Source organism: Drosophila simulans, chromosome 2R (genome assembly GCF_016746395.2).
Source record: "Drosophila simulans strain w501 chromosome 2R, Prin_Dsim_3.1, whole genome shotgun sequence".
Lineage (NCBI taxonomy): Eukaryota > Metazoa > Arthropoda > Insecta > Diptera > Drosophilidae > Drosophila > Drosophila simulans.
In genome coordinates, this window is record NC_052521.2 from 11339133 (window position 1) to 11353473 (window position 14341).

General features: G+C 46.2%; 2 protein-coding genes across 15 annotated transcripts in view; one reads left to right on the plus strand and one right to left on the minus strand.

Annotated features, from left to right (window-relative positions):
• LOC6734396 (neurogenic protein mastermind) overlaps nucleotides 1–3139 on the plus strand; it is a 68484-nt gene extending 65345 nt beyond the window's left edge. For all 5 annotated transcript variants that reach the window (XM_039291902.2, XM_039291901.2, XM_039291904.2 and 2 more), the window contains one exon: nucleotides 48–3139. In XM_039291902.2, coding sequence (XP_039147836.1) covers nucleotides 48–709 — 662 coding nt within the window. In that variant the 3' untranslated portion in view covers nucleotides 710–3139. The remainder of the gene's footprint in view (nucleotides 1–47) is intronic.
• A 91-nt stretch (nucleotides 3140–3230) lies between these two features.
• The window catches only part of LOC6734397 (SH3 and multiple ankyrin repeat domains protein 1), a 72463-nt gene continuing 61352 nt past the window's right edge, over nucleotides 3231–14341 (minus strand). For 4 of the 10 annotated variants that reach the window (XM_016182049.3, XM_039291893.2, XM_039291895.2 and 1 more), the window contains 9 exons: nucleotides 12989–13114; nucleotides 12582–12913; nucleotides 12349–12517; nucleotides 11851–12045; nucleotides 11493–11559; nucleotides 10030–10467; nucleotides 8732–9338; nucleotides 6737–8668; nucleotides 3231–6672 (listed from right to left, as the gene is read on the minus strand). In XM_016182049.3, coding sequence (XP_016027525.1) covers nucleotides 5097–6672; nucleotides 6737–8668; nucleotides 8732–9338; nucleotides 10030–10467; nucleotides 11493–11559; nucleotides 11851–12045; nucleotides 12349–12517; nucleotides 12582–12913; nucleotides 12989–13114 — 5442 coding nt within the window. In that variant the 3' untranslated portion in view covers nucleotides 3231–5096. The remainder of the gene's footprint in view (nucleotides 6673–6736; nucleotides 8669–8731; nucleotides 9339–10029; nucleotides 10468–11492; nucleotides 11560–11850; nucleotides 12046–12348; nucleotides 12518–12581; nucleotides 12914–12988; nucleotides 13115–14341) is intronic. The other 6 variants (XM_039291896.2, XM_039291897.2, XM_039291898.2 and 3 more) reach the window with 3 other exon arrangements.

Here is a 14341-nt window from a genome sequence, read left to right on the forward strand (position 1 = left end):
TAAATACCATCACTTCACTTCACTTAAACGGTCATCCCTCTTTGCAGGCAACTTTATGCCCAATGGTGCACCCAATGGTGCAGCGGGCAGTGGACCCAACGCTGGCGGCATGATGTCCGGCCCCAATGTGCCGCAAATGCAGCTGACCCCAGCCCAGATGCAACAGCAACTGATGCGCCAACAGCAGCAGCAGCAGCAACAGCAACAGCAGCAGCAGCAGCACATGGGACCTGGTGCCGCCAACAACATGCAGATGCAGCAACTGCTCCAGCAGCAGCAATCCGGAGGCGGTGGCAACATGATGGCCAGCCAGATGCAGATGACCAGCATGCACATGACCCAGACCCAGCAGCAGATCACCATGCAGCAGCAGCAGCAGTTCGTGCAGAGCACCACCACGACCACGCACCAGCAGCAGCAGATGATGCAAATGGGTCCAGGGGGCGGTGGTGGCGGCGGCGGGCCGGGATCGGCCAACAACAACAATGGTGGCGGCGGTGGCGGTGCAGCGGGCGGAGGCAACTCCGCGTCGACAATTGCCAGTGCCAGTTCCATTAGCCAGACGATCAACTCGGTGGTGGCCAACTCGAATGATTTCGGTCTCGAATTCTTGGACAACCTGCCCGTGGACAGCAACTTCTCCACGCAGGATCTGATCAACTCCCTCGACAACGACAACTTCACTCTGCAGGACTTCAATATGCCGTAGATAATTGTCGGTAACCACTCAAACACCACCTCCAGCCAGCACCAAACACAACCACCATCACCACCATAACCACCACGATGTTGCCTCAGTTTTGTTTAGATTTTTTTATTTTGTTGCCTCTTGTTGTTATTGGCCTGGACAGCCGAACCCAACCGACCCGACCTGACGCCCAACCGCCCCACACGGCCCCGCCCCCTTGTTCCTGCCAACGAAGTTATTTTGTTTGTTATATGTGTGTGAATTTATTCCTAAGCTAAGTTCGTTCGTCTATGTACTCTAATTTCGTGGGCTCCACTGTATTGTATTGTATTGTATTGTATTTTATCGTATTTGTATGTATTATTAGAGCTGTTCCCAAGGTCCAAGGCGAGCGGCCACTGGGCGTGGCAGCGGCGAGAGTTCGCAAAAGACATTCCATATGCAGCGGTCGAACGAAGGAATTAGGGAAATTCGAGAAAGTATTTGCAAGTACTTTGAAAACAATCGAACAGATTTCAAATTCTCATACACCGATACAGATACAGATACTACAGACTCGTTGTGCAACTTAAGCACTTGTACTTAATGCAAATTTGTAGTGCCACGCCCAGCGGATTGCACGCCCCATTTCGTTTGATTACTTAAGCAAAAACCAGATGAAATGATGGAAGCAAACACAAAAAGAACCAACAACAAAACAAAATCGAAAAACAAAACACAAAATAGTTGTACATTTTATATTGTATTTAATTTAATTTAATTTTTATAAAAACAAAATCGACAAACTAAGAGAAACAAACAAAAAAGCAAAAGAAAACAAAAACGAAAAAAAATGGGAAAACAGATCGAGAAACTGTCAGAATAAAGAGCAAAAATATTGGTGATATTTTAAATGCTTAAACACAAATTGAGAAATAAGCGAATCAAATGAGAAAACAACAAAAAGCGAAGACCACAAAGCATAGTGAAAGCGAAGAAATTTTTAAAAAAAAGCGGCATAAATTTGAGAATGAGAAGCAGTTATTATTATTATATTATAATTATTATTGTACATTAATTTTTTAGACGAGTTCATTTTTAAATGGAATTTTAAACGCGGAGCAACAGTGCGAGAAATGCGCAAACAAAACATATTTAAAAAATATACACTATATATTATGCGTAGTTTTTGGTAGTGAAACGTAATTAGTAGTTTGTTAAATAAATTGATATACACCCAGAAATACATAATATACAAATCATATGTATGCGATCCGATATATTTGATTACTGTAAAAGCAGCGCTAACAATTTACGAGTATATAATTAGTCCATAAGTCGCCACAAAATGTTTGAGGAGCTAAGCGGAGATCGAAATTTATATTTACTACATGCGCCTGGCCGCATTACCAAGTGATGCCATGCCAAGCCTAGCCACGCCCACACAAATGAGGAGGAGGACGAACAATATTAGAGCAAACAAAAATGAAATCGCGAAAAGAAGAGCAAATGAAAATGCCAGAGATTCCAGCAATGAAATTATTGTACGACAACTAATTAGAGCAATTCCATAAGTCCGTAAGTTAGACGACACGTTCAGTTGAGGCCATAGAAATTTTTGAATCAATCGGGCACAGTGGTTGCCACTTCCACAATTATATAGTAACAGACAGCTCACAGCCATTTTTGCAGAGTTTACATACATACATTAATTAGGATCAGCAGCAACAAATCCATAGCACACACGCCTAGCAAAAAAAAATATATAATAAATTTAATGAAAAGTATTTAAGCCGCAGACAAACAAACGATTAAAACCTAACAAAATTTACTATTACAATTATAAATGAATAAAATACGCGAATTGTAGTTTGTAATTAATGCTAAAGATACGAAGTAAAAATTTGTTTATAACTATTATATACCGCAAATTATATATACACTATTATTACTATATACAATATGGCATATTATTATTACATTTATATATATATACATATATATATATTTCACCATTCAAACAAAATAGCGAGCAAAGTCGTTAGGTGTTCAGATGCCGCCTCGCTATGCAGTTCCATTGATCAGTTTCCCCGCGAAACTATTGGCCAATCACGACGAGATGCAGCAGCAATCCGAACTTGATATCAATTAACAAGAAAGCAACCAGCTGCCAGCGGCAAACCATAGCATACCACCATACCATGTTTACCATCTCGAAACTTTAAATTGCAATGCTTTAAAGCCTGATCGGATTTTCGGGCAAGAGTAAAATCGATTTGGTCAGCCGTGTGGTTGGTTTTCCATTTGATTAGCCGGATGTATTGGTGCGCCAGCCTTCTGTTTGCCGTTTTGTTGTTCTCCGAGATTGAACGAAATGTTGGGAAGCAAAAACAAACATTTACAGATGTTCTTTTACGATTAAAAAAGGAAACTAAAAAAATAAAATAGAAAAATATTACTTTTGTAAATAAACGAAAAGTGCTTTTTATTCCTGGGACAACACTGATTTGGATGGCTCAAAAAATTACGCATCATCTTAAACCGAATAAATTAGGCCGTGGCATAGTTTTCATTCATATTTATTAATTTCTCATACGCGTGTTCATAATACATAATTGCATATTTTACGACTTATGATAAATATTTCCATATTATTCCATTTGAAATACTTGCATTTAAAGTGTATGTGTGGTGGTGTGTGCTTTAATTGTTTAACATTATCTTGGGGTTTAGGCATATTCAATAATCCTGCTATATAGCGTTTCCAACACATTTGCAGTTGCAGCTTCACGTATTCGTGTTGCATGCACCCATCGATTGGGAACTGCATGATGTAGTTGCAACTGAGCACTGCACGTGGATTTACTAGACGGTTTAACTTAAAAACTAACAAGCTTGATGGCTAATCATATTTGTTTACATGTACGCGCGGGGTGTGGGCGTTGGAACTAAAACAATTTACAAATAATTAGCAACTATTGCGAGAACTAAAAAGTGTGCTAAAACCTAGTTATACGCTAGAGTATCCAATATATTCTCGGTTGTTTATGTTTATGGTTTAGATTTAGGTTTTCTAACTTTTCAACACTTAGGTGCTAGTGCTAAAGGAGCGGCCTGCCAATTCGAACGAGTTCATTATATTTCCATCCAATTCTTTCAATACCTCAAAGAGTTTTTGTTTAAACAATGTAAATGCATCAATCGCTTGCTTGGTTAGTTGAGTTCTTCATAGTTCTTTATTATATTTCATTCAGTATGTAGGCGAATGCTGGTTCGATTTCTGTGTTCTGTATGTATTATGCAATAAAATCAGCCTTAGTTATAATAATTGTTACTCGTGAAAACGCATTTATAAGTTTGGGTTGCCTATGACGATATTTGCATTAAGCGCTGGCAAATAGTTGAGAACCTCTTTCAATACAATACGTTACTTCTTCAACTCCAATTACGTTCTCCAATATTCTGTAATACTCTGGCAAGTTAAAGTTTGTCTCTAAAAAAACAATTATACAAAAAATCTTTTAAAAGTAAAAATCTGTAAATTTTACTAGCAAAAATTTACGTTTTGTTTTCAATTTCGATCTTTCTTGTTTTTTTTTTTTGCTCGATTATAAAATAGCCGCCTATTGAAATATTTGTTTTATAAATATTTTGTTTAAAAACATTATACGTTTTATTCATTTAGTATTTGTTAGTTTAGTTTAGTTGACTTGACTTGACTGGAAATTCGGCTAAATGCTCAAATTCAAATATTATTGTTACTCGGTGCAACTTCCGCCTCCCTGCTTTCATTAGGCATATAAAACCTACGCTAGTTGTGAATTAGAGTAATGTTAATGTCGTTTAAATGTTTTGTGCACTAGTCGAACACGAACACGAATGATCAATGGATGGATACTGAATAAATGATGTTGCCTGGCGCTGGCGCCCTTCTAACATTACGAACTAAGATCGGATGCGGACTGAAGTCCACACTAACATTTGACACATTGTGCAGCTCGAAAGCAAACTAAAAGCCCAGTATCGAGCAAGAATTTCCGGCGGCTGCCTTTCAGTTTGTTTTCAATGGTAGGATGCTGGGTATCTGTTAACTAATCATTAAATATTGCATACATGCTGTTTGATTACAAATAGCGATTAGTTGCTGCTCGCGGGCAGCTTGCATAAATTTATATCACACGCAATAAATATAATAAAAGTAACATAAGATTTCGAAATCAAGAAAATTCTAATTCGAACATCCTCGTGCCATTGAAAAGATGTGGCAACAATTAGATTTGTGTCTGCTTTGTGGTCGTCGCGCTTCATTTCCTTTCTGGGTGCAGGCAGTTGCGGCTATTCGTTGTGAGTGGCAATGACTGTTGTTGACTTACACTAACTAACGATTTAACGATTTGGCAAACGGTTGATTTGATTCCCCAGGCTTAGTTTAGTGCAACCTATGGTGGTTGGCCTTCGGCATGGCCCCCACGATCCGGACCCTTCCCAAGGTGCCCACCGCTCCAGCGCCAGCGCCCCCGGACAGCCGCTGGTGCATCTGCAGCATCTGCTGCTGCTGCAGTTGCTGTTGCAGTTGTTGCTGCTGCTGTTGTTGCTGCTGATGCTGCTGCTGCTGTTGCTGCTGTGGATGATATTGGCTCGTTGGCAGATGCGGCTGCGGAGCGTGCTTGGCATCGTTGCAATCGCAGAACTGCGGCGGAGGTGCCAACACCAGATTATCGGTGCACAGTTGCTGCAGATTGTTGTTGCCCTGCTGCACCGCAGTCGCCCCAACGCCCGGAACGCCAGCAACAGCGCCAGAGGCAACAGCCACCAACTGTCCGCTGGGCAGCATGCCCACAATGTGGGCGGCCATTGGTTGTTGTTGCTGCTGCTGCTGCTGTTGCAGTTGCAGTTGTTGCTGCAGCTGGTGGGGATGTGGGTGGGTCTGTGACGGGTGATGGGACTGCTGGCGCTGAAGTGTGAGCTGTGACGGCTCTCCATCGCTGTCCGCTTCCAGTGGCGGCGGGAGTTGCATCAGGGACACTGCCGTGGTTCTGGTGGCACCCCTCTGCATGGCAATTGCCGCTGCCTGTTTGCGCGTCAGCGAATTGTGACGCTGGAACGCCTTGGCCGGCGGCGAGGGACTCAGATCTCCGTCATCATCCTCTAGATCGGAACGAGTCTCCATCTCTGATTCATGGCCACTGCTGGTGCCCTTATGTAGTTTCTGCTGATGCTTCGCCACCAGGACGGCCGTGTTGCTGGCTCCTCCGGCCGCGGCGGCCTTTGCCTTGAGGATCTGCTGGAGATGCTGTTGGTGGGCCAGTTGCTGTTGTTGCTGCTGCAGTATCTGCTGCTGGGTGGCGATCAACTTCTGGTTGGGATTCGACGACTGCTGCTGATGATGATGGCTGGGAATGCGCCCCAAAACCTGGGGACTCATCACATTGCTGTTGATGGTGCTCTGTTGCGTAAACTTGTTGGTGCTGGCGGGCGTCACTGGTTGCTTGCTGCCCAGTTGCTGCTGCTGCTGTTGGATAACGGGTGCATGTTGCTGTTGCACAAGTTGCTTCACTGTAAGCGTCGCTGTGGGCACAGTACTGCCACCGCCGCCTATGCTGATAGTGGTTTTGGCCATAGGCTTCGTAGTGTGACTGGTGTTGCTGCTAGGCTGATCGGGAATAGTCTTGGGTTCCTCGACAATGGTCACCGATGGTTTCTTCTTAATGGTATCGGTGGGCTTACCACCACCTGGCAGTGTAACCCCGGCGGCCAATGCCAGCTGTTCCTGCTCGCTGCTGACGCCGGAGCTGCTGTTGTCGCACTCATCTTCGCCTGGCTGCAACAGTTGCTGTGGTTGTTGGTGGGATTGCTGCTGTTCTTGTGGTTTCTCGTCCTCCGGTTTCTTGGCAAAACCGTTTGGCGATGACTTTGATGTCTTTAGATTGCTGCGAATGCGCTGGATCTCCTCCACAGAGAGCGAATGAGAAATCGAGGCACTGCCTGAGTTGGAACTACTCCCACTGTTGATGAATGAAGGATTATTAATGAGGAACGTAAATCGAATTGTACTTGATAGATATTTACCTAGCCTGACTATTTCCACTTGTCTCTGGTACATCGAATAGTGCAATCTTCTCGTTGAGCTTGGTGTTACGTGCCACCAGAATAGAGTTCTCATCCTCGCCATCCGACTCACTGCAGCTGTAGTCAGGTTCGGGAATAGGAGGAGCTGATCCGGCACCACTTGTACTGCCATTGCCATTTTGTGCCGGCACAGGTGCTGCCTGTGGCAGCGGTGGAGCAGGCGGGGATTGAGGGGCAGACTGCTGAGGTGACTGCTGCACCTGTTGCACTTGCTGGACCTGGACTTGGGGAGCCGCATAGTGAGAGGCCAGTGTTGTGGGTGGCTGCTGTGCTTGCTGCTGCTGCTGCTGCTGTTGTTGTGCTGGTCGCATCTGCGTGGGAGCAGCGTACTGACTAACTGGCTGCTGGGATCCAGCGGATGTCTCCTGCGATGGCTTCTCCTGCGCCTGCCGCAACTTCCAGGCCATCACGTTGCGCAGTTCCTGCGGCGAGGCATAGATCTTGGCATTTGCCGAGGGATTAAAGCTGCTCTGGACGCCATCGATGGCTGCACTGGTCACAGCATCGTTTTCCGCTCGCTTCTTCAGTTTTTGTTGTAAGGAGATGGTGCTCTCATACTCCGAAACACTGCTGCGTGTTTCCACTTTAACAACCTGACCCACTGGAGGTGGCGGAGGTGGGTGATTGGGCGGCGGTAGTACCGCTCCTCCCGCTCCTGTAGCAGATCCTGCTCCTAGTCCTCCCAGTTTCAGTTCTCCTTGGTTAGAGTTCAAGCGTTGGAGTGAGGCATGGAGCGTGGCCACATCGTCCTGCGAGTGGTGACCCTTTCCAGATGCCTGCCAAATGGATGAGGCAGAACCGTGCAGCTGAGGACCATGCAAGTCGGGTGTGGAATGGAACCGCTTGAGGTCACGACCGCCTCCAGCTCCTCCTGGTCCGACTGTTGGTGTGGCTACGGGCTTTCCACGCAGCGTGCCACTACCATGCTTGCTCCTCGCTGTCTTACGCTTCATCTCAGCCACACTGCCGTACACCAGCGGTCCACTCCTCATGGGAGATCCATTCGATGCTGGCGGAGTGGCTGCACCGCTGTCCGTGCCCGACTGGAAACGGGAGCTGGTCATCATGGTGGCATACCGACTGGCGTTTGCTGCACTGCCCTCGCCTTGCTGTCGCTGGAATAGCTCCTCCAATTCGGCAGCTGTGATCCTACTGGACGTGGGTCGCGCCTTAATGCTGGCCGTGCGCAGCTGAACGGGTGTTCCAGGTCCCGTTTGGATACCGGTAGGTGTTGGCGTTGCGATTGACTCCACTGAGTTGGATTTGGTGTGCGGCAAATCGTCCTCCTTCTCACCTCCGTTCTCCAGACCAGCCACCATGGATTTGGCCCTGGCTCTGCCTACACTCAACGTGGTCTTGGGATCCCTGCGCGGTGGCATAGGAGCCATTCGCACACTGCCTCCTGAGGAGGAGGCAGGACCACTTCCTCCCGGACCCGTCATCTTCCTCGGCAACGTGGCGCACTGACGGTGCGAACTTTGAGGAGTACTTGGTCCACTGTTCAAATGATGGCTGCCCGCACGCGCTCCACTGGGCAGATACTGAGCACTGGCCTGCATCTGGTGGGGGAACTGTGGCGAAACTACTGTCAAGTTGACCAGAGCGCCGGCCGATCGGATCATTTCGACCACTTGTTCGTGAGAGGCGGAGCTAACGTCTTCGCCGTTGATGGTCAGCAGGAAGTCACCTGGACGCAGTCCTGCCATGTCCGCCACTCCACCCGGATCCACATCGTCCAGGTATTGGAGCGCCGGGAAGCGCTCTGACGGACGCAGCTGCATCAGCTGGGAACTGGCCTTGGCGCCGCGCAATATGAAGCCAAATCCGCGCTTGGCTCGGTGCAGTACCACCGATCGAGGGGCGTTATAGGCGCTGTTGGGGTTAGAAGAGATGTGGCGTTAGTTTGCAACTCATAGAAGGGATTTGCTTTCCTACCTCTTTTTGATGCGTGGCGCAGTGGCGCTGCTGTACTGTCCCACAGAGTGGTTATTGTTTCGATTGTTTATGCCATTGCCAGAGGCTCCACCTCCATTGCTCTCCAGCGGCTGTTGGCACGATCCATTGCTGGCCACCGACAGGGATGGCGACTGATGGGGCTGCTGGAGCAGCGTGCTGGAACTGCCAGAATGTCCACCCAAGCTCAACTGTGGTGATCCCTGGTAGGAGGCGGCGGAGGAACCTGCCGGTGCCTGCTGCAAATGCTGTTGCTGCTGCTGCTGGGGAGCCATGCCAGTGCTGGCGGTCATCACATTGGTGATGTGCTTCTGGCGCAGACTCACCTCCTGGACGCAGTCGGCCGGAAAGAAGCCGGACTGATTAGTGCCTCGCACATAGCCCTCGAGCAATCCGCAGTCGGTGCTGCCCACCACTTCGATCACATCACCCGGCTGAAGGCGAATGTGACCCACGGTATTGCCAGCATATGGCTCCATGCACACCACTGTGGTGCTGGGATGGCCGATGGAACATGCTGCCGAATCCGAGTTCGTTCCCACGCCCGACGAATCGCTGATTATGTCGCTGGTGTCGCCCAGGGATTTGTCTGTTCGGGGAAGGACGATAGAATGAGTGGTTTGTTTTTTTAGGACTACGTTTTTAATGTGTACGAGGCAGAAGACAAACGAGTGGCATGCAAATTTTTGAACGCACAACAGGAGCCTCCAGTTAAGTGGAGTCAAAGCGAATGCTTTAAAGGAGTACTAACATGGTAGAAATATGACAGAGGAATGAACTGGAAATCATTTATGGTAAATTTTCAATGAAGTATACAATACATGTGAGGAGAAATTATCAGAATCAATGGTTTAATAGATTTCGTAGAAAAACTGGAAATTAAAACTAAAATATTTATATTCTTCTTGCCGAGGAATTAATATAAATTTATATCAAAATATCATAGTAAAGTGTTCTTGGGCTTATAAAGTATTATATTTCTCTTAGAATAATGATTTGATTGTAAATGATATGTAATTTAGATAATAGAATCAGTGCGAGGTAGAAACACATGCAATTATTCCTTGTTTAGTCAAAATCTAATTAATCGCATGCTTTCAGTTACATATAGTAGGAGATAGAGTTAGAGGTATACTTATCCAATTGACGAAGGTATATTCATTACCATTATTTATAATAATAGCAGACCTATGTTTTAAGTACCCCTCTTAACTTAAACTTAAACTTAGGCAAATGCAAATGAGGTCGAAATCAAACCGAAAATGAAAACCATTCCTCACCTGTCACAATACTGATGTCGTCCTCGTGGGACCGGTGGCCGGAGGAGCCCTCGGAGAGGCTGGAGCTGGCGGAGCTGTAGGCCCCCAGCATGTGCTCCGAGGGGCAGGGCGATGGCGGGCCGTGGAGCTGCAGGGTGTGCAGGTGGGGCAACTGCTGCTGCTGCAGCTGCTGGTGGTGATTCTGGTGGTGCTGGTGGTGCATATGCTGTTGCTGATGGTGGCCGGCGAGGTGCTGCTGGTGGTTCTGATGGCTGAGCATCAGACCAACACCGCCAGCCCCGTTGTTTCCGTTGGCGGCGCCATTCGAGCCGACCATCGCACCACCGAAACCACCTCCAGCCGCTGCCAGCAGAGCTGCGCCGGCGGCTCCATTGGCGCTCAACCACCCGATACCCGAGCGGCGCTTCGGATTGTAGCGCGGCGGTCCGCGGAAGGGAACTGTGTGGTGATCAAGGATATTCACTTAAAATGTGTTCGAGTTGGTGGGCAAGGATTAGGAATGGAAGAGGTTTGGGATTAATCAGTTTAGTTGTGTGTTTAGTTGGTCGTCAGGTCTGGCTGTTATCACAGACGTTTTAATCCAATTCCCCTGTTTCAGTTTGCTCTCTACTCAATCTAATAATGTAATAACTTTCAATATAGATAAATAAAGAAATAATCTAACATCCTAAGCCCAAGGCAGAGTTAAGGAATATTCCGAGGAATGATTGGCACACTTTACTTACACTTACTTACTGCTCATTTATCGAAGGATAAGCGACTGAGATGAAAAGCAAAACCAAGGGAAGGACACTCTACTAATGTCCTGCCAACAAATCAACTCACTAGGAAATGGAATATATAATAATGTATGGAAAAACACGAAAAAACATTGAACAAAACATGGATCAAGAACAGCCAAGATATTGGAAGTGTGGCATTAACAAAACTATTTTGATTTGATTACATTTATGGAGCACGTATCTCAAACAAGCATATGCAAAATACGAAAAAGGTGTTTTGGGTAAAGTACATATAGGTTGCGATTTGTATAGAAATTGAAAGTAGTACATATATTTATATAATACGAGTAATATACACTGATGTGGGGAAAGAGACCTAGATGATCAAGTTGGATGATTGATTGATTGATTGTCGAATGATTGATAGATGATATGCAAGTGTATTCAGATATGAAGACGCTCATGGGGTAAACTGATTCGAACCAAGTGGAAAGGAAACTAGTTTTGATTGTGGCCAATATTAATAAAATAGACTGAGTAGAGCAAACGAATATTGAAACAGAAACTTAAGAAAGTATAAATCAGAATGACGTTTCAAGGTATTCGAAACACATTCCGTGTAAATGGGATTTTTGGTTTGAGTTTTAATGAGTATGAAGTTAGTAGTTCGGTTGCGAGTACGAGTCGATTGCTTTTCGGATGGTGAATGATGGAATGATTTTAAAGTAGGCCACCACTTACCAATATCCTCCGACTTGTAGTTCTCAATGATTTCGGCCAGCTCCAAGTTGCCGGCTATAACAGCCACCTATGGAAATTCGAATTGGATTAAACAACCATAGTTCCATATGCCAAACCAAGTTATTAAATCAGAAACTAACTTAAGTACTAGACTGAACTACAAGCATAACTACAGCAGCACAAAAGTACCAACTTAAAGGCTATCAACTACTAAGTTGTTAACAAAATTCAAAAAGTTTTAGGTCCCAGAATATACACAGAGAAAATTTCTTTGCTTGCCCTCTTAAGTCTTTTCATTGGCATAATTCGCATGATTTTTTCTCTGTGTAGGTTCTTGAGTCCACACACTGGGCTTTACCTGGTAGGGAGTTTGATTGGCAAAGTTCTGGGCGCCGCGCTGGGCGCCGCGAAAGAGAAGCATTCTAGCACAAGCCTCTTGGTTGTTAACAGCGCACACATGCAGCGGACTATTGCCGGACGCATTGCGGCCGTCCATGTCAGCACCGTAGAACAGCAGGTGTTCCAGGTGCTGGACCAGGCCATGGCGACAGGCCTACGGGTCGATCGGGTGAACGGAGAGAGCCAAAGGATGCAGCAGAGATGCATATGCCAACCCGCGGGTTACAAAGTATTAGCAAGCGAATTTGTTTTGTTTTGGTTTGGTTTTGTTTGTTTTAGAGTTAGAGTAGAAGAGTTTCAAGAAAGAAGAGAGAGAGAGATAAAGAATTCAATCATTAATGGGCGTTCAACGGTTGTGGGCCAACACCATTTCACCGGGGATTGGCTCGGGGTCAAAGCAGTTGCTGTTAGGGATCGCCAGGATCGCCAGGATCATCACGGACCGCCACCGACTCACCTGATGAACCTCGTTCCAGCCCTGGCTGTCCTGGATTCCCAACGTGGCGTGGTCATGCAGCAGACTCTCTGTGATCTTCGCCTCACACTTCCTGGTGATGGAGATGTACAGCGGGGTGATGCCACGCCCATCGCGGTAGTTCGGCGACGCGCCCAATTCGAGGAGTGTACTAGTGATTTGAGAGCAGAATGTTAATGAGTGCGTCTTTAAAATGGAGAAGGACACCTTCTAACCTGACCGCCTCCAAGGAGTCGTGCTCGACAGCCCGGTGCAGGGCTGTGGTGCCATCCTTCGTCCTGTAATCCAACAAGGCTCCACCGTTGACCAGAGCGATGAGCAGTTTGTTTGGCTTCTTGGCGCCCGTTGCGACTGTCAACGGAGTATCTCCGCTTTCCGAGCAATGGAAATTGGGATCCAGGCCCTTGGCACACATCTTGGCTATCTTCTCCACATGTCCGCCATTGATGCACTCCAGAAAGCGACGCAGATTGGCCCGCGTGTGAAGAGCCTTCAGCTGGCGTTCATCCAGGGTCAACATTTTGTACACACGCCTTTTGTACTTGAGCTTTTTTTTTTGGGTGGAAGCACAAATTTAATAAATGATGAAAATACGTGAAAGAATGTCTAAAACCGAACTCACCTCCAAATATCCCACGGGTCCGTTGAAAGGATAATCGCCCAGGCGGCGTTCTTCATCCAGGAATTTTCCCGCCTTGCCGTTGGCAGGTGGAGCAAACAGGCCATAGTTGAAGCTCTCCTTCAGTTCCTGGAAAAACCCAAGTGGGTGGAAAGCATTTAAGTACGTGTGTACGTTGCTGAATCAGGTGCTCCATTGACGTGCTCAAGCCGTGCGAGTCCCACAAAAGACTTCCGGCCTAGCAATTGCTGAACTTCCTCCTTTGTGTACTTGTGTGTACACACACATGGAAACACTGACATAAAAATGTTTCTCCATATATAAATAATGTATTTTTTCAGCAAAACCCCTGAGCAACAAATCACATAAGGCGAACATTACGACTAACACAGATTGAAGGCGTTTGGGTTGACCATTTTGATTTGTACACCTTTTTTTTCGCTCTGCACGAATGGCTATTGCCAGCTTTTGTGTGTCCTTTACAATGTCCTTGCTAATGAGCGCGTGACTGCAGCGCCAACTACAGGACCACCAGCATCCAGAGCATCCAGAGCCCGGCAGACATTCTGGCATTCATAATATACCGCCGCCTTTAAGTGGCAATTTCTTGTTTTAATTAAACAACACAACGAATTTTCTCAGCGACGCCCTGTCGTTTTTTTGCCACCCCGGAAAAGTTGGTCCACGATGCACGAAGACTCCAAGAAAATGTCTCGAGTGTATAACGGGTTTGACATTGCCGCTGCATTAATTATGCAAAGTGCGTGTGAGCATACATACATGAGGCAGAGTGTGTGTGTTGCTTACCGACTTTCGTGTTCTATTTGCCTTTATGCCCCACGCCCTTAAGTGCCCCTCTAAAAAGGCAGTTCCATGCTGGCCATGTGCCAAATGTTGCCATTAAAATGAACAGTTTGTCGTGGATCTCGGCTGGGGTGTTGGCCAGATGTGTGCAAGATTCGAGTGGATGGGGGAAAAGACATGACACATGGCTTTTCTCCAATTAACTATGATAATGTATTTTCATACAAGTTCATAGTTTCACTGGTGCAGTTTTCTGGACACCTAAGCTTTGTGGATCGCTTAAGAAAGCTACTTGATAGCTAAATTGCTAGAAAACCTAACTAAAGGACTAAAAACCATTTGCTGCATCTTTTTAATAAAGTTTGTAAAAATAAGACAACAAATTAAGGCTTATTTGCATACAGCCGGGCAATATCTGAATGCTATTCCGTCAACATGCACTTTTCTTTCAAGTCACGTTTCCGAGACTTTATTTATATAGTTGGGTGCCCGGTTTCATATGCAGGGAGCATCAGCAGCAGTAGCAGGAGCAGTAGCAGCATCAGCAGCCCT